The 23,469-nt window shown below is 40.0% G+C and overlaps 1 protein-coding gene across 1 annotated transcript in view; it reads left to right on the top strand.

Moving 5' to 3' along the window:
- The window catches only part of LOC128864020 (homeobox protein aristaless), a 173,279-nt gene that overhangs the window by 132,998 nt on the left and 16,812 nt on the right, over window positions 1-23,469 (top strand). The window contains exons 5-6 of the mRNA XM_054103487.1: window positions 355-456; window positions 586-989. Coding sequence (XP_053959462.1) covers window positions 355-456; window positions 586-989 — 506 coding nt within the window. The remainder of the gene's footprint in view (window positions 1-354; window positions 457-585; window positions 990-23,469) is intronic.

A 23,469-nucleotide genomic window follows, 5' to 3' on the forward strand; every position in this document is an offset into this window, starting at 1 on the left:
CGTGCGCATGTGGGCATATAATAAATAAATTGATAAAGTTTCTGAGGTGGAAAATTGGGTTTATTGTTTGTGTGATATGCGATTAAGTATGTATGCTCGGCTTCTTCGCTTACGTTGTGTGTGTGTGTGTGTGTGTGTGTCTAATATGTATGTCTGTGTGGGAGTGTGTGAGTGCGCGCCTCTGAAGCAGAAAACTTTTCCAATTTCAATTTTCGCATCTACACCCGCTGGCTAACTAAGCCACAGTTATAATGGTGATATATAAAATTATTGTAAATTGTCTTTGGACATCCCTTCGATGCTCGTCGCACACAATGCACTCAAGTGGAATTTACGCCATTTTTGTTATTGCAGGTTTGGTTTCAGAATCGGCGCGCAAAATGGCGTAAGGCCGAACGCCTTAAGGATGAGCAACGCAAGCGCGAGAATGGCGAAAGTAGCGGCTCGCTGGACAAGGTGAGTGAGCAGCAAATTTTAGTGTTCCTTTCGAAATGTGTCATAGAAATTTTTTAACTTGAAATTTTTTATCTTCAAATGTTTTAACTTCAAATTTTGTACAATAACATTTTCTTGTTCATCGTCCAGCTTCATGACAGCCGCGAATCTTCGCCGGATATTACGGGAGAAATTGACGATGATGAACCTTCTCTGCGCCGCTCCCACAGTCCTGGTCCGCTGTCGGCCAGCCCGCATGCATTGGACTCGGATAACGAACGCCCGCTTTCATCCACGCAACTTACCACTCAATCGGCTTCGCAGTCCGTTGGTTCGATTAGCGCTGGCTCGCCTTCGCCTAGTGCGCGCGCCACACCACAACATTGCCCCAATAGTCCAACTTCGAATTCGCGCCATACCGACTCGCCGATCGAAGTTGGCGGTCCGATTTCCTTGACTTCGCGCACTTCGTCCGGCACTACTCCCACATCGGCGCTGCATAGCACACCAACAACATTTAGTAGCCACATTTTTGGAAATTTCGGCAGTGATAGGTGAGTGAATAAAATATTGCTTCCAATGATATTTAAATACTTCATCAAATTACGTTTTAAAATTTTATATTTATATTTAATATAATTTTTTATTAAAAATTTGCGATGCATTAGTATTTATTGGGTTGGCAACTAAGTAGTTGCGGTTTTTTTTTTAGAAAATCAAAGACAATTTTTTCATGACACTAATTAACTTAATTTTGTAATGTATTGCCCATTTTGATCAATGACCTTTTGCCATCTTTCAGGCAGGACTTTCGAGTTAGGACTTAATCAATATGTAATAATTTATTGGTAAAGTGCATTTTATTTTATAGAGTACGCATGCCAAACGCGGTCAAAGGCTTGAGATATATCGACAAAGACGGCTGTGAAATATTTTTTTGTTGAAATTCTTTGTGTATGCTGTTTATAAGTCTATGGACTTGTTCAATGATACTGTATTTTTTGCCTGAAACCGAATTGGTGATTTGGGATAAAATTTCCGTCTTCAATTATAGCCAATATCATTATTTTGAGGAAAACGGATTACATTACTTTAGATGCACTACCCAATAGGCTAATGGGCCGATATGATTCGACTTGTTCAGCGCTTTTTCCTGTCACGCTTTTTATGCCACATGACAATCTTGCGTTATCCACAATCATTTTTGGATGTACTTCTCGAAATTCATTCTGCAAAGAACACGTTGGGCCAGCGTTTTCCAGTAGCTAAGTGAGGTGCTTCATCGTCAAAAGAGGAAGTAATAATAACGTCGAAAAATTGGAAATTGATGAAAATTTGTCGAAAAACGTTCGCCCTTCGGCAGGCATAGGCAAACCTCCAGCCTTTTCTGGCCAGACTTTTTCGACTTTGGAGGTGAATTTAACATATTTCTATTGTAGCTAACGACTTGAGCTTCCAGTTAGCTTCCTAAAATTAAATTTTCTTTCGATATATATATGTATATAACCTTTTGAAAAGGATCCTCCAACCGGACGAAAAAAAATGAAACCTGGGTGCCCAGCCGAAGGTTTTAAAAAACGTGTCCAACGCAGGGTTAAAACTGTAGGCCCCTCCATTTGTGGAACGACATCAAGACGCATGTCGCAAAAAGGGGGTAAGCGCCAATTATTTCTTTTTATATGGCGCATCAGGCAGCTTACGTGTTCCCAAAAGATGCCACTTGACTAGCAAAATATGGAATTTCAAGGACTTATTGATCCACCTTCGACCGAGGTCACATACTATATATTGTATATATAATGTTATATTGCCACCACAAATTTTTCTCCCCTCACCTCCTCCTCAACGAGATCACTCCCTTTGCGTCAAAACTAAATAATCTCTCACTTCCACAACTTTTCTTATTATTTTTGTGCAGAGATGTCCGAAAACGAAATTATATTTTGTCTATATTTATCCCTACATCAACGAAGGCGGTAAATATCGTTCAAATGCGTGTCACGTGCACGCAATTCCAAGTCATTAACGACTAATGTGGAATCAAACGTGGCAAAGGCACCGTATGGCGTTCCGATCCACAAGCAGACAAAAGTTTGCGCTTAATGTTTCCGCAGCGCATGCAGTTTCCGGCATAACATCAGCGCGAGAGACATTGAAATTATGGGAGTGCTTGTATTTGTAAACGAGATGGGCAGCGGGGTGTCAGGGCAGCTAGGCAAAAGCGGGTCAGCATGAAGGCAGCAGGAAATCATGCTTTGGTAAATGACGAAAATTCTTTAGTAACGGTGGTAAACGTTCCGAAACACGTTTCCGCATTGAAACTCCGGTACGACTACAAAGGGAGGCCATTTCTTGTGGCATAAGCTGAAGCGATGGGCGAACTTTCTGTGCAATCTCAACACTTTGTTGGAGTTATCGTGCGTACTTTTTCTCGGTAACTTTGGCGTTTGTATGGAGGTAGAATTTTTAGTACTTTTTTTAGTACGCTTTTTGCTTCCTTTCTTTTCTTTCTTTTCATTGCAAAATTGAATTCACCTTAATTGCGCCATATTAGTCTAGTTTTCCGTTTATTTTTATTTTGTTTGCTACTTGTTTGCCTTTCGAGTGGGTACTGCGCCGGTGTGTTTGTTTTGTTTTCTTTAGCTGGACACTCGCATCCTTCATAATCAATTGCTAATTTAACCATTGCCACATAGCAATTACACTCCCATTTACACCCGCGGCCCCTGCTATTCTGCGCACCAGCGTCGACTGGTGGTGGCACTGAGCGCCGGAGCAGCACAACAAACACACGCACACACACGCAAAGTGGCTGGTATGTTTGCATTGCACGGATCAGAGGGGTGACATTGATTGTCGCAGATTTGTTGCGAAGCCAGCCTGCGTCGACTGAGGCAATGATCCGTTCGTTGTTTGTACACAAAATACTCGTGCACGCACTTGAACGCGCCCATTTAGCCCTTGTAGCCTCTGTATGTATGTGTGGATATATGTAAATGTTTGCTCCGCTGCAAGAGGGTTGTTTTCTATCCGCCTGCATCTCGCTCTCCTCCCCTTCTCACGCTGGCTGCTGTTTTGTTTATCTGCTGTTTACTTCCTTCAACTTCAACTTCACTTTGTTCTGCGCTGCTGCTGCTGCTGCTTCTGTTCCTGCTTGTCAAACAATTCCCGGTATTTATTTTTCTTAAATTTTTTTTGCTCAGCAGCATTATGTTTGCCTCTTTGTTGTTTTTGTTGTTGGCATTTCATCAAATTGTCGGTAGAAAATGCGACACTTGCTTGCAATAAATTTGCTTGTTTGTTTGCTTAATTTTAAGTGGCTTAATGACACGGACGCAATTAGCAAATCGTTAGGGCAAAGCTTAGGCTACTTAACAATTATTATTGTTGTTGTTGTTGTTGTTGTTGTTGCTGCTGTTTGTGCAGTTGTCGGGGGTAGTTATTCACAAATTCATGACAATTAAAATGTCTAGAATGAGATTTTCGTTGCACTGATGACGTTAACGACGGCAACAATAACAGCAGCAAGAGTACATACAAAAACAACTGAAACAACAACAGCAATAACAACAGGGACAAGAGTAATAACCGGAAAGTGTAGAATGACAACAAACTTAAGGAAGTGTAAGATATTTTACTAAGTGGGCTGGAAACGTTTAATACATATAAAGTGTGTGTGTGTGTGTATGTGTGCATGTAGACAAAAGCGTATAAACAAAAGCAAACAAACCTAGCACAAAGCCTGCCAACTGTGATTTAATGAAGCGGTCTTTAGATAATAGCCATGTTGACGTAAATGTGATTAATTTATGGCTATTGCTGGGACAAGTTTTTGTTGTTGCTGGATTAGGTTTTAGGAAAATTTCATACTATTGTATTTTAGCATTTCATAAAATACTTTCTTTCAAGCCGTTCGTGGAAATAAAGGCTTTTCGGTTCATTAAATAATATATTTTTTAAATAATTTCAAGTTTTCAATAGAAAAAGTTAAAAACTATTTTGGATCTAGTTTTAGTTACTTCTGACCGAGTTTTGAATGCTTTCAACAACTTTTTCTGTTCATCTCTTATAAAAAACTTTAATAGTTTATTTATTTATTTAAGTATATGAACTAAAAATTCTTGCAGACTATTTACTACATACATACATATCTATGTATGTTGACATGTGATACAATTAAAAAATAATAATAATTAGTCCCGAATTTATTCGGCTCCCGGAAGCTATGTGACCGCAACCGCCAAACAGGCTACATGAAAGGTGGCAAACGGAAATGAACAATGAACGCCAGCGAGTAATGATTAATCGCGATTTATGGCGAGAGGCCATTCAAAATATGAACGTGGGTTACTTGTTAGTCATTAATAATGAAGTCACTTCACCGACTTTATGGAAAACCAGACAAGTGATGGCATTGCATTCAGACACAGGCGGTTAGTCCGCAATGTAACCTTTTCGACTGGTCACAAAACTATTTATTAGCCACCCTGTTCAGAGATTTTGTCTACTAACAAAAGAACCTGTTGGGCCTCGAGAGACATCGAGTCTCAAAGCCGGAGGGTGTTGAGCAAGATGAGTTACGATTGAAGAGCGAAAGGAGACGGTCATGTAGCAATGATAGTTCAAAATAATACAATAATATAAAAACCCCCTTAATTGAGTATACTTGTAAGGGAGCAGAATAATTATTAAAAAAATTTAAATATCAAAGGATTGCATCAAGCAAATAGAACAAATTCAGCAGCAACTGACATTTCTATGAAGAAGCAAATTATTGAAAAACGAAAGTTTAGAAAAAGCTGGCAAAAAACTAGATCACCTGACGACAAAAGAAAACTAAACTTAGCGACAAAAATTCTTAAGGATACTTTAAACAAAAGAAATAACAAAAAAATCGAAAACTCTTTGAAGAACCTGACCCCCAATAAAGATACAAGCTAGTCTCTTTGGAAATGTACTAAAACATTAAAAACCCAAATAAAACATCAACCACCACTAAAGCAAGATGACAATTCATGGGCCGTAACAAAAGAGGAAAAAGCGAAAACTTTAGCAAAATACTTTGGAAAGGTTATATCGAATGACGAAGAAAAGAAAATTGACAACCAAAACAACTACCATTGTGATTTTACACAAATAAAAACGACGAATACTCACGAAATAATAGCTTGCCTCAAAAAAGGAATAAAACATAAAAAGCATCCGAATATGACTCGATAACAGGAAAAACATTAGCGGAGCTACCAACCAAGGCATATATATTTTTGCGAAACGTTTTTAATGCAATGTTTCGCTTGCAATATTTTCCGAAACTCTGGAAAGTGGCAGAGATTATTGCATTGCCAAAACCGGGTAAAGCTCCAACTACCGTATCATCTTATAGACCAATAAGCTTACTACCGACAATATCTAAAATTGCTGAAAAATTACTGCATGATCGACTGAGCCAATTTCTGGAAAAAACGTATAATACCGGATCATCAATTTGGATTTAGAAAAAACATTCGACTATCCAACAGATCCATAGATCCATATTACAAATAAAATCCAATCAGACCTTGAAAACAATCGTTATTGTGCGGCAGTATTCTTGGACGTAGCTAAAGCGTTATACAAAGTGTGGCACAAAGGCTTACTCCACAAAATAAAAGTAATGATACCTTTTGACTACTATCTTATCATAAAAAGCTACCTAACTTACCGAAGTTTCAATATTAAATATGACAATCAATGTTCAGATATTCATCAAATAACTGCTAGAGTTCCGCAAGGAAGCGTTCTTGGACCTCTACCGAAGGTCTGTATTAGTTTTGGATTATTCACTTAGCACCATATTCAACGGTAATTCAGAAAAATAGGGTCTAATTCCAGCTCTAAGGTGGCCAATCAAGGTAGCCGAAGTGGCTGGTAATACGATTACCGAACAAAATACGCACGTTTCCAACGCAGCTCCAGCCAATGCGGAAGTTATATGTGTTATTGTAACTAGGAATACAGACGATTCGGAATCGAGTTCAACATTGGCTTGCATTCCCTATTTATTCTGGAATTCGCCTTTGGCAATGCTAGCGGTAAGAGTACTGTTACTAGCTGCTGCATCCATCGTAAGCGAAGAGCTTCAGCTGTCTCTTGTAACCCGCGTTATTGTGGCATAGTAACCTGTTGGATGTTAAACACCAAACTATGCAGAATTGAATCCGCCAAACTTAATATAATAAAACACACTCTCATGTTTTGAATGTCTTTTTTAACGAAGTTTTCCTTTTTCGAGCGTGTTTGGTCGCGTTGGGAGATATAAGCATTCGCTATTCGCCACCTAAATATGACGCGGCCTCTAGAAGTTACAGCTTCGCCTGCGGTGCTGTAAGTAAGTAATACTCAAGACATGCCCTGCATGAGAAAGTACCTCGCATGGCACTAACTATCTTTTCAAGAACCTACTTATCCACTTGATGGTGGGGTTTTTTCACAAAATGTAGCCAAAAGCATCAGACTTTTTATTTTGCATTCAAAAAGTTTATTTTGTTTAAAAATAAAAGTAACAAATGACAATTCGCCACCCACCAAGAGTACTTATACGTTTTTTATTCTTGGTAGTTGTTTCTCAATTCTCTGCAGGGCAACCCCATAATATGATATACATATATGTACTTCCGCTTAGAAGATGCTAGCACAGAAGCGAGGGATATCAGAAACAACCTTCAGCCATTGTCCAGTGTCACCATTACAGTAAACGATAATTGAAGTCTCCCCAATTTCTCTAGCATTTCTTCAATGACTTCTAAAAATTAACTTCACCTGAAAGTTTTTTCTATAGATTATCGAAGGATTATCATGGGAAGCTGAATATTTCTCTAATCCTATAAACTGCCAGAGTCCTCTAACAATAATAATCATCATCATTATGCGCAGCGTTACACCGAAGGGTGCGTTAAGCCAACTCGTGCGCTGTGCTTTACCATATATTAAACATTTCAGAAGAATTTTTATGCGAAATATCTTACCCGAATTCTCATGAATGTGGAATTCTTAATTTAGATAAAGCTAATAGTCCTGGTACTCATCGGGTAGCTTATTTTAAAAATAAAAATTGCAAACAATATTGTGATAGGACTGAGTAGGATTGTTTAGATCCAAGTTATACTGGATGACGGTACCTCCATTTTTAGTATTCCATTCTGCCATAAATTTCTCCCAAAATTTTTCTCCCCATGTTAGCAATCTGTACACAGTCAGCAAACTTAAGAGTCCACACCTCTAACCAAAGGCGATCAAACCGCACAACGATTCTAAAGCCATAAAAGAAGCAATGAACATCGACAAATAAAACACCCTGTCAACAATTACATGCCACCAAAACAATCACAGCATTGCATATTTTCCAATCGGCCGTTTTTTTAGCAACTGCCGCCTACCACTCCACAACCCAAAGTGTCGATTGTGCTGGCTGGTAAGGGAACTGGCACTGTCTGGTGGCACTACCACTTGCAGATTTAATTGGGCGTAAGTAAGGGTGTTTCGACTTCATTAAAAAACAAACGCTGCGGCATGCAAAAGCGTATGTCGCTTCCTGCACAAACGAAGCATCACTTCAGAACGCATATGGCGAGGACATTTTGCCCACAGGACCGCCAAACACAAACGGCTTGGGAGAGCGGCAGCAACATGCAGCGCATTATTGCCAACTTCTCGCCTTTTGCTGCGCGGCGGGAAGTCTCATCAGCGCAGCCACTAAAAAACAGCCTAACCACAGGAGGTTGCATCCGGAAAGCGCGTGCGTGTACACTTCGCCTGGCCGCATTCAAACATTGCTACTTGGTATATTGAGTGTAATAGTAATAGCTACAAAAACAACACTAACAGATGACTTTCACAATGACATATCAAAATAGGACAAAAGGATACTGAGATTACATATAAAATAATGCGTTAGAACAACAATTGAGCGTGATTTGACAATTGTCCGCGTTCAAGTGGAAATAGCAACCACAACAACAAGTATAACAATCGAATAGAATTCAGAGCAAAAAAGTGCCAGCAGTTGTTGCAATGCACAGGCTGCTTTTGATATTTATTCTATTTTTTATCCGCACAACAAACACTGCCCTTGTGCTCTTTGCTAATCTCAAACAAAAATACATTTCGAGTAATAGAGAAGGAGGCAAAAAAACCCGCCAATTTGAAGAGGGTGTCACCCCAATTGTGTAGTGTATAAAATCATCATTAGCTAGCTGGTAGGTACATTAACATATTTGCGATTCAATTGAGTAAACTTTCAACATTTCGGAATTTCGAATTCATCATTTTTAGTGTCATTTACATATCATACATAAATGTTTGTATGTTTGTATATACGTATGAGTTGGCGTTTGCCATCTCGTTTTAGTAAATTTTGGGTGCGCGTTTTTATGTCGACGTAAATTGCCTCAAATGCCACAATTACTACAATTCTCCGCATTAAGTATCAGCATTCGTCTTATTGTAATGTAAATTTGACAGAAATATTCTCATATAAAATGTTTCTTGTGGTTGTGCGAATTCGCTTCGCTGGCCTGAGTCTAGCACTGAGCGTCTCCGGATATCCGTTTGCCTCGCTTTATCTTTGCTACGAATTGTTTAAGGACTCCATATGTGTGAAATGAAGCATCATAAGAATTCATCCATCGAGTGATGTTGTGCCTTTTTATATAAATATAATTTATTAATTTTAGTGAAAGATGCTGGTGCGAGCACTTTCCTTCTCGCTTTCTTTGGGCTCTGCTCGCTTGATGAAAAATTTTCATGTGAAATCAACAACAAAGTTATTGATTAAGATTCGCTGTTAGCGAGTATGGTTATGCCTCATAAAACTGGCTTAACTCACTATTTTCAATGCTGCCAAATCTCTCTTCTGATATGAGACAAGTTTCATTAGACGGCGTTCGTACAGAGTAAATTTTATTGCTCCTATTTTCCGCATTCTTTCATGTGTTATCCTAGTGTTAACAGAGGCAGCTCCTATGTTGGCGATTGTTTAGTTTTAGACAATAGTTAACAACTATCGGGTGTTTTCTAAGCTACATGAGAACTATCGATATCAATAACTGTGGTTTGACAGTTGGGAATGAGAAGCTGTGTTGAAGCTTCTGTTCAGTAATCTTGACAAGTCATCATGAATCGTTTAACGCCATATATAAGGGTGATTTTTTAGCTATTATCTTTTTAAACAGTTGGTCTAAACAGCTGACGCACGTTTCGTGTTTTGTTTCACTGTCAAACATCTTCAGTTTGGTCTATAATTTAACCATGAATCGTCTTACAAACGAACAACGCTTGCAAATCATTGGATTTTATTATAAAAATGCGTTTTCTGTTAAGAAAGTTTAAAGTCGAAAAATTATGATCAGCGACGAGTCTCTTTTTTGGATCAATGGGTACGTAAATAAGCAGAATTGTCGATTTTGAAGTGAAGATCAGCCAGAAGAATTGCAAGAGCTGCCTATGTATCCAGAGAAGGTCACAGTTTGGTGCGGTTTATGGGCTGGAGGTATCATTGAACCGTACTTCTTCAAAAATGCTGCGAATCTTAACGTAACTGTCAATGGTGAGCGCTACCGTGAAATGATATCCAACTTTTTTTGCCCAAAATGTAAGAGCTTGACTTGCATGACATGTGGTTTCAGCAAGACGGTGCCACATGCCGCATAGCACGCGTAACAATGGAGTTGTTGAGAGGCGGATTTGGTGAACATTTTATTTCACGTTCGGGACCGGTCAATTGGCCACCCAGATCGTGCGATATAACGCCTTTAGATTATTTTTTGTGGGGCTATGTTAAAGCTCATGTCTATTCAGACAAGCCTGCTTCAATTAACGCATTGGAAGACAACATTAAAGCATTTATATGTGAGATACCGGCCGAAACATTGGAAAGACAATGCCAAAATTGGACTAAGCGGATGGACCATTTGAAGTGCAGTCGTGGTCAACATTTGCATGAAATAATCTTCAAACATTAAATTATATAGACTGTACTATCGATTTAAATAAAAATTTCATGCATTTTTCTGAATTTCACGTGTGATTTTTTGAAAAGCTTTCTTATAGCTCTTAAAAAATCACCCTTTACTAAGTCTTGCCATAAATTCTGTGACAAATTGTATAATGCATGCGGCGAGTGCGACGTTAAGATCGGGGCAACAATGTGCCAGGAGGATGTCTTAGAAGGTGTGGTGAAGCAGTGGAGCAGTACTCTCTTCAATGGAGAGCGTTGCATCTTTCATCAAGACTCCACTCCGACCCATAAGGCAAAAACTACTCAGCAGTGGCTAAAAAACGATATTCATAGCCGCAGCAGATTTGGCGTCTGGAAGTTCAGATCTGAATCCATTGGACTTAAGTTTGTGATCAGAATTGGAGAATATTTAGAGTCACAAAAACTTTGGTTCGAACAGCGACGTCAATATCCATGGAAACGTGCATGCTGCAATAGCTGAATGGCCTAACCATTTGAAGGCTGCTGTAAAAGCAAATGGTGACCATTTTGAATGGAAATTAAAAATTTCGTTTTTTTAATATTTATATATAAATACAGCGTTGTTGGCTTGTTCACTCCTCCCGGGAACATAGAGCCTCGACAAGACTCTTCCATCGTACACGGTGCTGTTCTGTTGGTTTCGCACCGTCCCATGAGAGGTCGGCATCTGCTAATTCACGCGCTTTTTTGGTCGTTCGCGTCCTCTGCTCCCTTGCGGGCTCCAGTCGAGTGCCATTCCCGTGATGCCATCTGGTGGTTTTCTCAATGTACTAGTTCGGAGTTCTCGTAGAGGGTTTTGATGAGGCGGATTATCTTGGCGGGAACTCCCTTTCTACTCAGTGCCACGTACACTTTTGTTACGCTATTAGAAAAAATGTTTTCTTAATTTAGGTGTTTCACCGAGATTTAAACCTAGGTTCTCTCTAAATTCCGAATGGTAGTCGCGCACCAACCCATTCGACTACGGCGGCCGCTGCATGATAAAATAAAGCTAACTTCTTTAAAAAAAAATTATAATTTCATATCTATAACGAGCTTAACTTATAACAGAACTTATGGCAGGACTAAGCTCCTATGGTTCCGCGAGCGTACAAAGGGTCACAACAAGCTTCCTTCATTACTCCGCCAGTCACTTTAGTTCGTCCCACCTTTTGTTTGTCCCTGCTATTTCCGTTTCTGAGCTTCCTCTCCAGGCTACTAATGGTCTGTCCCTGCGTCGGCTAACTTGCGAGTTTCAATCGATCGCATTACGGGCAATGTCGTTCGGATCTCTTATTGAAATGTGTTTGATTCCTCAAAGCCCATACATTTTGGTTGGATATGGTGTTGGGCCAGAAGATGTGAAGTGCTGTATGGAGGCAACGGTTCACAAATACTTGTAAGCATTGCAAGTCTGTGGCTGCAAGATTTCAAGTTTCACAGCCGGCAGCGTTGTAAAATTGTTGAAATTTACTTTGAAAAAATAAATCTGTTCGCGAAGTTCATAAAGCGAAGTGTTGATAAAGACGTCGAAATGTCGATTCGTCATCGTTCCCAACTTCTTGGTCTTTGTCCTTAGACCACGTGTACAATTTTAAGTATCTATCTTGGCTTAGGTGCCTAGAACATACAGCTTGTGCAAGAATTGAAGACAAATGACCATCATTTGCATCGCATTCTTGCTGATTGGGCTCACTTAAGTTTAACACATGGGCTGAATAGTTCCGGGCCACGGTTCTTTGTCTTGTTTTTGGTGACCAGTGAGCAAACGCGGCACCCACTTGGAAGAAAGCTTTCTATGTTTTTTACGGATGGCTCTAGGACCGAGCATGGCTCCGGCTCTGGGGTCTACGTGGAATCCAGCGGGACAAAACTGCACTTTGCTCTTGGAACGCATGCATCTGTGTTTCAAGCGGAGGTGTATGCAGTTCAAGAAGCGATGAACTTTGTTGTGGAGATGGAGAGGCAGATCTATATGTGTCTGCAGCGACAGCCAAGCAGCGCTTATGGCCTTAGACAGCCCTCAAACCACATCAGGGGTAGTGAAGTCCTGTAAATCCAGGCTGAATTATGTCGGCAGACATAATAGCCTGATGCTAACATGGGTCCCGGGACACGTGGGTATCGCGGGTAACGAGACCTCTGACTCCTTAGCTAAGATGGGCTCTGAGGCCAACTTCTTTGGCCCAGAGCCCGCTTTGCCACTCCCCTCTGCGGCCATCACGGCTACGGTTAGCAAATGGGTAACTACTACCCACAAGCGAGCTTGGCAGGCTGAGAGAGGCTGCAGATGGACAAAACTGATGTTACCTGTCATGTCCGATCGACTGTCGCAAACCCTTCTGTCATTAAGCAGAGGGGACTGCAGACAGCTGGTTGGACTGATGACGGGCTACTTTCTATGGGCTAAGCACATGGAAAAGGTAGACATCTCAGACAGTGCACTCTACCCACCTTGTAAAGAGGAGGATGGGACGGTGGACCACTTCCTGTGCGTCTACCCCGCCTTCGCTCGAATCAGGTTTGAGGCCTTTGGCACTGATGTGTTAAGAAGCGACCATCTTGGCTCCTTGGCACCACAAGATCTACTCAGATTTCTTCGGAGATCGGGTAGATTTAAAGAAAATTAAAAGGGAATCCAAGTGTAGTACAATGGACTCAATTAATGTCTGAGTGCTGCACTTGCTAGTTGTCCCAACAAAAAAAAAAAAAAAAAAAAAAAACTTTCTATAGTCAGATGCCCTTGCCATATAAAGCCAACAGTTCTTTTGATATCTTTATGTTGTCAGCTAACTCACGCAGCTTCACTTTTGGATCATTCAAAACGATTTTGCGGATTTTTTTTTTATGTTTGCTGGTGTTACAACCTCAGTTGGACGTCCACTGCGTTGTGCATCATCGATGTCTCTATGACCACGTATGAAGTCAGCAAACCAGCGTTTTATTGTTGTTGTTTCTGATGGAGGAGACTCCCCATAACATATTTCGTGCCATTGCTTGAACGGTATTTTCGCGATCAAAAAGCATCTTTCTTTTTTTTCTATTGCTTTGAAAATAACAAAATTAGCGTCACTCTCAGCGATAAAAACGCAATAACTCACGAAGTAATGAATAGAACATCATGAAATTTTAATAACTGCCTTTTTGAGGTTATGACTAACTGACTGACGGTGACTGCAATAAAACTAGTGCCACCTAGTGTTATTATTCAGATTTATTCGGAAAAGTAGTCAAAAATTGAACTGACGGGCATGTGTCGGGGATTCCAACAATATCTCTGGTTTGTATTCTCATTTTAAGTATCGAAACTCTTAAAAGAACACCCTTTAAATGGTCTACCAATACAGCAAAAATATTCAAATTTCCTCTTCTGTCGACATATTTTTCTTCTAACTACAACATTTTGAAGCATCTGCGTCTTCTCTGGACCTCAGCGGGTAGATATGTACTGAGTACTGACTAGATATGTGTATTTGTATGTATGTGTATGTATATATGTTTAAATATAAATATCTACGCCATTTGTATCCCCGCTTATATGCTGTACATAGTTTTAGATGGGCCTAACCCGCTTCTGGCTCAGAAGAAAACGACTGGCTGTTTACCTGAAAAATAAATGTATGTATGTATTTGTTTGTAGTACTCAGTACTTATGTACTTATGTATTTGAGTTGGTAAGAGGCATCGTCGCGTCACAGCACTTCATCACAGTCCGCCAGTACGACATTTCAAGCTGTGCGCTACGTTGGGACGGCTATGGCCGACGAGCCCTGAGGCGCCTAGTCGGTGCAAAATAGGAATGCGCACATGCAAAATTTAATTACGACAAAAGGATGAGTGCTTAATTATACGTAAACATTTAAGTTGTTCACGAGCAGTTATGAGTGTGGAAGATTGCGAGGGATTGCGAAGAAGTGTGAGCACAGAAGAATCACTGCACCAGTAGTACGACGATGGATGGTTGTGTGTAGGTGAAGTGAGTATGCATACATACACACACCCATGCATACATTCATATATATATACATATGTGTGCCGGGTTAGACTTTGTTGGAGCCTTTGCATAAGTTTTAAGTGGCTCTCAAATTTGAAAACCAACAGAAAAATGCGTTTGAATTCATTTTTTTGCTTTAAAATCAATATTTTCTCTCAGTTAATAGTAGAGACTTAGAGATTTAGAGAATAATAGAGATTTTTCAACATCTCGCTCATTTAGGCCCACGCCCCAACGGAAGAGAAGGACGATGTGACTAAAGATTGCTTTTAAGAGCGCCTGGAACTTTTCTATGAGCGCTGCCATCGCCAGTATATAAAACTCGTGCTTGGCGACTTCAATGCCTGGGTAGGCAAGAAGGGAAATTTTGGACTGTCGGAAATTTCAGCCTGCATAACGGAACATCCGGTAACGGACAGAGGCCAATAAGAAAAACGCCCGAAAATTCTATCAGAAAAAATGGTAGAAAAAGGAAGAAAGAGCTTTGGATTAGAGGATGGCGCCTAACGTTCGTATTAATCGCTTATGATACGATGAATTTCACCAGATGTGATGCGTGATATTTAAACCTGGAATAGCAAAAGTGTAGCAAAAAAGTGTGAGCCCAGATATCAAAATCTTTGCCCGGCGAGAGCAGGGAAGAAGATGCTGAGATGATTCCACCTCAACCTTTAGACAGCTTCTGCAGAAAGGACTTTCAACGCATAGCTACTTATCGAGCAATGTCCAGTAAGGCTGCGAGCTGGTGATAACAGAGGAAGGGTAAGCCCTCCTTGACATCGGAAACTTCACGTGGAAAATTGCTTGACTTCACTTGGTGTGTCCAATTCGCGTTAGTGAACATATAAATTAGTGGCATACTTTTTTAAAAGCGGGCAAAATGGCTCAAGTGGATAGCGCGCCAATCAACAAGAAGGAGAAAGGAGGAAGCCATGCCAGATCGAGAGGAAGCTTTGCTCGAATGCTTCGGTTTTCTGTGCTGCTTCTTCTGTTGAGGTGTTACTTCAATTGATGCAATTCTTTTATCCTTAATCACTCCGCTCGAGAGCATAAGGCCCCGACACGACTCTTTCATCGTATACGATTCTGCGCTGTTGTTTTTGCGCCGTCCCATGTGATGTCGGCATCTGCTGGATCGCGCAGTCTCGACCTTCTCCAAGTAATCTTTGGCGACCTCTACTCCCTTACGGGTTCCAGTCCAGTGTAATGGATGCAATTACTTTTCGTATATCTCTTTGAAAATTAATTTTGTCTATAAAATGTTTTTCAATATCTCCTTTGGTATGTCAATTTCTAAAACCCAATCCACTTTCTTCCCAAAACTTGATGTCTTATTCATGACTCTCACTTCACTTTTTTTGCTTTTAAATTACCAAAATCCATTCAAACCGCATTGACTGAATTTCGCCGCTTCAGCGCAGCCAAAGAACAGAAAAAAAAGCACCACTCATAAAATGCACTACACCATCTAACTGTATTAAGGTAAAATTTGTTGTCAACCAAAAGCTTTTGGCCAGACGCCTGCCACCAACGTCAAATTGTATCGCGGCCACCAAGAGTCGCCGCCAACATATTCATATTCAAACGCGCCGTGGCACACATTCGTTCGAACACCCATTCAAAAGCGGCAAACACAGATTTACATTCCCGTTTACAACCTGTCACCAGATTTACAGAGATTGGTCTGGCCGCATCATGTCGCTAAAAAATGATTAAATTTACATTCCCATTCGCGGTTTCAGTTGGCAGTGGCGCCACCTCTAAGCACTCAAAACACACGAAAAAAAAACAAAAATTCACATATTTTAAAAAATAAAAGATAATTCCAAAAGAAAAAAGAATGTAGCCTCCTACCGCTCAAATTTTCTAAGCTCATATTTCCGCAGCACTTCTATGAAAATTGAATTTCACTGCACTGTCCACTGTTGTCTTTGTTGTCTTTGTTTTTTTTTTTTTTAATTCTTATTTTTGCTTTCTTTTCCCCTGCTTTTGGCGGGTTTGAAAATTTTGAGAAATTTAATCATTTTTTGCATATTTAATTAAGTTATGCTTCGTTTGCATTCGCCATTACCAGAAAGGAGCAGCAGCAGTGGGAACATCAAAGTGGTTACCCTGAATGTTGATGTGTGTGTGTGTGTCCATGCACATAGAGAGTAAGCGAGTTGGTGTAAAAGCTTTTCCTGGATAAGTTCTCAAATTAGAATAAATGATTAAGGTGCTCATTTCTTCCTTTTTTTATTTTTGCTGCTTGCATTTGCTTGAATTTTATTTTTTTTTGTTCTTTGTGTGGAAGTTGAGGATATAAAGATCAGTTATCAGACAAGGGAAAGAAAAGGTTGATGGAGAAAATAAGTACGCTGTCCTACACAAAAAAAAAACAAACAACAAGGTTTCGACAATAGATGCTGCTAGGCGAAGACAATCAAAAATTGTACGTGAATCGGCGATTTGAAATTTTATGCCAGAATTGTATTTCAAGCGGCGTCGAGGTTTTCACTCTTTTCCACATTTCTATGGTGAATCGGCATAGAAAACTCTGTGGTACCTACATTTTTGATATATGATGTGCCAAGCAGTTCTATGTAAAAAATATGAGGGAGAACTTTCGTGGTAACGCCTCAATATACTACTGCAGACCTCTTAATACACAAAAGCTCGAAATTTAACTTAAACAACAGAAAACAGTCAAAACGGAAACTTAAGATTTACTATAGTTGTATTATTTTTATTAAAAAAAATTGTTTTGGTAAAATTTCAGTACAAGTAAGTTGCACATTGAGAAATAGATCGAGGTCACCCAGGTAGTAGTGAATATATGAAGCAGCGGCCGCTAAGACGAAGTTTTTTCATTTTCATTTTACGTTCCAACTTATTTTTTCCACTCTACCAGAATCCATTGCCGGAACCTTCTTATGGTTGAAAAAGCTTGACTTCGTAGTACACTAGTTTTAATTCTGTGGAAAATCTATTCTAAAAAATCTCATTCTTTACGAAAATCACAAAACCAAATCATCTTAAAAATCGCACCGAGCAACTCATTAAAAAATGTGTTAACACAATTTTCATCACTCATACGCCGTGTGGTATCAAATTAAGCTGACGCATGCAAAACTTTTTCCCAACAACATTAATTAATTTTTACGCATTTGTTCTTTCATGTGAGGCAGACCAAACGGCATATAAGTAAAAATGTTACCGCAGCACACTTACATACATGTGCTTGCTAGAAAACTGGTCCTCTACTATACATTTTGTGACTAGTTACCTCGAATTCAGTGAACATTAAAAGTTGATTTGGCACTGAAAAATTTATTTGCAAAATATTTCTGCGCATATTTAATAGTAATAATATTATGGGCTAAGCAATACTCCTAATACAGAAAGTTACTGGTTGGAATCTAGGAAGGGCAGTGAACGTCTACCCCTTATTCGTGTTGTTTTTGAAGCATTTGGCTGAGAACGAATCATTGATCGATTGTGGATTTTCATCTAAGGTATCCAAGAGTGTTAATTTGATCGTTTTAAAAATCAATAAATTGTTGCGCTCGCATTGCCAGTATTGCAATTTGTTAAGGCAAGAGGACTAACGAGAGTCCGCTTGGTCGACCGGTAGACTGAAAACATTTTAATCTCGGAACGTTAACCTTCAACAGTTTCGAATAAGCATTTCAACATATTTACCACTGATTTCTATAATTTTTTTTTAAATGGTCGATTCCCTTTCAAGAATAGGTATTTTATGTAAAGTTTCAAACTACAAAATTAGTTAGTTATTTTTCCGTTATGTTATACCTGCGTCAACGCGCGTTATGTTCTAGTCTCCTACTTTTTTGCACAATCTATGTTGTTGAGTGCCCAGGTGGCACAAGAAGTATTAAAGTAACCTTATAGCAGACCGTTTCTGTTTCCTATGGAAGCAACAAACCTTCTAATTTTACATTCTGATCCTTACATTAAAACCTTCTCCCCCGTCCCCCAGAAAAATTGTTAAAGCAACTACTTCCCATTAGCTTTCAAGCATTGCGAGCTTCGGCGATCTTCTAATACTGCTTTTAAAGCGAAATTTTAATAAAGAAAAGCATACCTCGCGTCTAGTCCCGAAATGCTACAAAATGCCGATTTTTCAGGCCAATATTATCACATCCTGAATTTGAGCACCACCTCAGGCTTTAAGTCCCATATCACTAATGGAAATAAAGTCGCATCACCTAGGCGTAGGAGTCTTTGTTAAGCACAATAGAGGGCGTTAGAGGGCGCAGTGCAGTTTGGCCAAAAAATAATAATAATAATCGCTTCCCTAAAGCGCTGCACTATAAAGAATCTGCGATGGGAGTCTCATTTGATGTATCTGACGCCTTTAACAATGTGCTTACGGAGGCTTTGATGGAAGGCCTACAGTCAACTGGTTTAGAACCTGTTATGCGACCCTAGATTGGCAGCCAATTAAACTGCCGGGCAGTGATGGTCGAATAAGGGTCCAGCATAATTTCGAATCGATAATGCGGACCAAAACTGACGGCAGTTGCTGACGACTTGGCTGACATCTTAGGTAGATGTCCTCAAACGATGAGTCGGTCGGACTGGATGGATAAGACTGACTTAGTACTATTCACAAGGAAGTACAAGTGCAATTATCACTGAAAACATCGACTAAATACCGAGAAGTTAATGTAGATAGTAAACTGTCATGAGATTTAATGTGGAAGAAAGAGCTTCTAACACCTTACAGGCATGCAGGAAAATGCTCGGTAAGACTTGTGGCTTATCTCTTCGACTCACACATTGGATATACATAGCGGTCATTAGACTAATACTGCTCTATGGCTTGCTAGTTTGGTGGACGGCATGCGATAAAGTAACTTACGTTAAAATATTGGAAAACTTGCAAAGGATAGCAGGAATTTGTGTAAGCGGCGCTATGAGTATAACTTCAATAGAGTCAATGGAAAGAATCCTGAATTGATATCCAATCGAACCAGTAGTAAGAAACTCGACCAAAAGATCTGCTCTAAGACTGAAGATGTCAGGACAATTCTCACAGAAGCTTTTTGGTCACAGTAACATACAGAACATAAACGGCAGGTCAGACTACGTTATTACACAAGTAAACATTGACAAGAGGTTTGGTTTTCTAATACAGCAAAATAGGTAGCAGAAGGGTTTAAAATCCGATTACCACGTATAAAATATCTTCACAGAATGATCTAAAAGAACAGATGGAGTAGGAGCGTCTGTCTTCTGCCCGCAGTTTGGTCTCCAAAACTCTTTCAAGCTTCCTAATCATAGTATATTTCTCTGCCTACTAAAGCAGGCACCCGCCTAGAATGAGTATGTCGAACATATATCCCTTACTGTCAGTTTTGAAGCCGGAACTAGTCGAGTAACTAACTCTGGAACCACAATCTGCAAGGGAAGCCTCGACCTCCGCCATCGAGGATTGACAAAATATTACTACGAGCTTGAAACACAAAAACAACCATCTTTATTTTATCACTTCCAAGGAAAGAATGTAAAATATTGGTTGGAGTACTGACAGTACGGGATATTGCCTCACTCCATATCTCTTCTTCTTCTTCTTTTTCTTCTTCTTATTCTTCGTCTTCTTCTTCGTCTTCCTCTTCATCTTCTTCGTATTCTTCTTCTTAGCATCACAGTCCTCGGTACACCATTGCTCCATTCTTAACCTTGCGCCATCTGTCTTTATCTAAGGCTACCTCCTGCCACCGCCGCACGTTTAGCTTTTCAAGGTCAACTTCCACGTCTTTGAGCCATCTCTTTCTGGGGCGTCCTGTTCTTCGGCCTCCATTGGGGCTTAATTCAACTGTCTTTTGAGTTGTTCTCTCCTTGGGTACTCCAAAGACGTGTTGAAGCCATATTATTCCCTGAGGTTTTACAAGTCTTATCACACAATCCATACCTCACGCAGCTAAAGTGAGGTTGTGTGTAACTTATGCGAAAAAGAAAGCGGTACGTTAGAACACCTCCTTTGCCCCTGTCACTGCCACTAAGCAGAACTCGTTACAACTGCCTAGGATCGGTATACTTTACACCTCTGAAGGGTCTGTTGACGAATGTTTTAATTCTTTATTAAAGTTCGCCGAGACGTGTATCACGAACTATGTACCCAACAACACTGGCAGGACTACGGACCCTTATGGGCTAAGTAAGACCTATTCAGAACACCCAGATATACCTAACCTATCCTTCCCTAAGGTAGACAGTTGAAAGCACTAAGTTGGCTAACTAGCACTGTTTCAAATCAGGCCAGTTTGATGCTAAGCTGAGTACGGCCCGTTTTACCATAAGGTGTGGATTTTTATACATCTACACGCAAGTGCTTCCATACAGGCATACCTGTACGAGTATACTTGCCAAAATTAAGTGTGAATTCAAGCGTGGTTGAGATTTAATACTTTTCGCAACTTCTGCTAAATTAAAATCGCATGATCAGCACTTTGTCAGTGATGTTAAGTGGCAAAATGAGAGTATGACAGAAAACAGGGCTGGAAGGTGTCAAGGAAGCATTTACATACACACAAATATACAAAAGCGAATGCTGATGCAATAAAAGTTTCCTCGGTTGTCAACACGTTGATGGCATGCGAATTCGGATTGCGAAAACTGCAGTGAAAAGTATACGATTTAAATTTTTGACGCTGTTCTTTTTATACAGGTAAAGAAAGGTATCTCCTAGACATTAACACATACAATCCATGCTAGTGGGATAAATCAGGTAGCGCAGCTATTGATGGCGTAGCCTCAGTATCATTACCATCTCTTACCTCTTTTGGAAAGTTTATAGTTTTAGGCAGAAAATATTCGAATTATTTTAGAGATAATACAGGGCATTAAGTGAGCCTATTTTAGGAGCAGCCTGTCTAACTTAAATTGTCTTAAATCAACGAGCAGCTGCTGCAACACAACGCCAAAGTTTATATTAATAGAATTGCTTGTTTTTCAAGGGCAAAGCGATTTTTTCTTTCATTCCGCAAAGGTTTCATAATGACTGACAATCAAGACGACGTGCTGTCAGTGCCAATTTAACTAATGTTTCAAAAATAAACTCAGATTTGGACCACCCTTCATATGTGTACACCTGCATACGTCCTTACCTGCACGTGAGTGGTGGAAAATAGCAAGACACCGACGCCTTCGCGTACGCAGCTTCGCAGAGGCTTATTTTAATTGCATGATGAATATTAAAGCATTTGCCTAATTCATTATTGAAGCGCTCAAGTGTGGCATTATTTATGAGCTTAAGTTGTGAATTTCCAAATTGAGTTGTATGTTGCCTTTGCTTGGCATGCAAGGCAGCCAGTTGGTTATGGAATAGTTCGCTTACCTTACAATGGGGATTTTAGGCTCCCCCATTCTGTTGTTCGCCTTAAGCTTTTCATGGTGGCAGATAATTCAAAGCACTTTGCGGTGATATTTGAATGCTTTTGTGTACACAGCACTTGGGTCAAAAAGTTCCCGGAACAACCACCAGGTAATGCGCTGAGGCCACTGATTTGAGTGCTATTTTTTTTTTTGTTAGATTGCCGCCTCTGTAAGTAAAACTCCTACCAAAATTTTATGAGCCAGATCACGGCAAAAACCCATACTATTAGAGATCCGAAAGAGAAAATGAGGCTGGATTGGCCATGTTCTGTGCAGAGGAAATGGTGACTTAGCAACGGCCGCCATTGACTGGGATCCAGAAGGAAGGCGCTGACGTGGAAGGCCAGCAAATACCTGGAGACGAATGCCTGGAGACGACTGCTGGAGTCAGAAACCCACGCCATCCAGCTTTTTTGGAATGAAGTTAAAAAATTGGCACAAAACAGACCCGACTGGAAAAAATTACTTGTGACCCTATGTTCCACACTAGATCTCTAGGAATTTATGATGAAAATTCTATTGTTCCTGCTTGACACTTGTACAAGTAACGCCATCTTGAGTAAATCTACCTCTGCACGTGTTTTCGATTAAACAAAAAAAGGAGTTATAAAAATAGATTTGAATTTGCAACAACGAGTTTGTATTTTTGTATTAAAATTTGGGTGAAAATGGGTTCAATGGTGCGAAAACCTTAGAAATGTTGGAAAGCTCTATAGGTAATGATACTCTAAAAAAAACAACCATTTACGAGTGGCATGAACGCTTCAGAAGAGATCGTGAGTCCATCGAGGACCAATGATGTGGGAAACCGTCGACATCGAAAAGTGATGAAAATGTCAATAAGGTGAAACAAAAGTTGATCAAATAACCGCAAATTAACCATCAAAGAGCTGGCAGAGGACTTGACCTTTGCTTATGGATCCGACCAGGACATTCTAGTTAATTATTTGCGATTTAGGTTTGCGCCGTGTTGCTGTAAAGTTGGTCCTGAATTTCATGCAAAAAAAGGGACCGCGCTGATATCGCCTAAGATAAAACTTTCAAGGCGGAATCCGGCCCAGCATTCATCTAACGCTTCATTACTGCAGACGAGACGTGGGCTTATCAGTACGACACGCAATCCAGACATCAGCCAAGTAAGTGGAGAGCTTCGAATGAAGCAATGCCAAAAAAATGACGTCGTTATAGTCAGAAAAGAAGGCAATACTCCCGGTTTTTATGGATTACAACAAAATTGTACACCACGAATTTTTGCCAGAAGTCAGATAGTTCAAAAAATAAAAAATAATAAATTATGTTAGTTGCTTGGCCCAACTGCTCCTCCTACTTGTGGTGTGCGTCTTGATGTTACTCCACAAATGGAGGGACCTACAGTTTCAAGCCGACTTTGAACGGCAGATATTTTTTATGAGGAGCTTTTTCATGGCGGATACACTCAGAGGTTTCCATTGCCTGTCGAGGGGCGACCGCTATTAGAGAAACTTTTTCTATAATTTTGGTGTTTCATGCATGGAGAGTCAGACCTATGCACTCCCGAATGGTAGTCATGCACCAACCCTTTCGACTATGGCGGTCGCCGTCAGACAGTTAATAAAGACTATTATTGGAGTCTTATGAGAAGTCTACGTTAAGAAATTTTCAAAAAAGAAGGGATTTGTGTGAAAAC

The sequence above is a fragment of the Anastrepha ludens genome, chromosome 5, assembly GCF_028408465.1.
Source record: "Anastrepha ludens isolate Willacy chromosome 5, idAnaLude1.1, whole genome shotgun sequence".
Classification (NCBI taxonomy): Eukaryota; Metazoa; Arthropoda; class Insecta; order Diptera; family Tephritidae; genus Anastrepha; species Anastrepha ludens.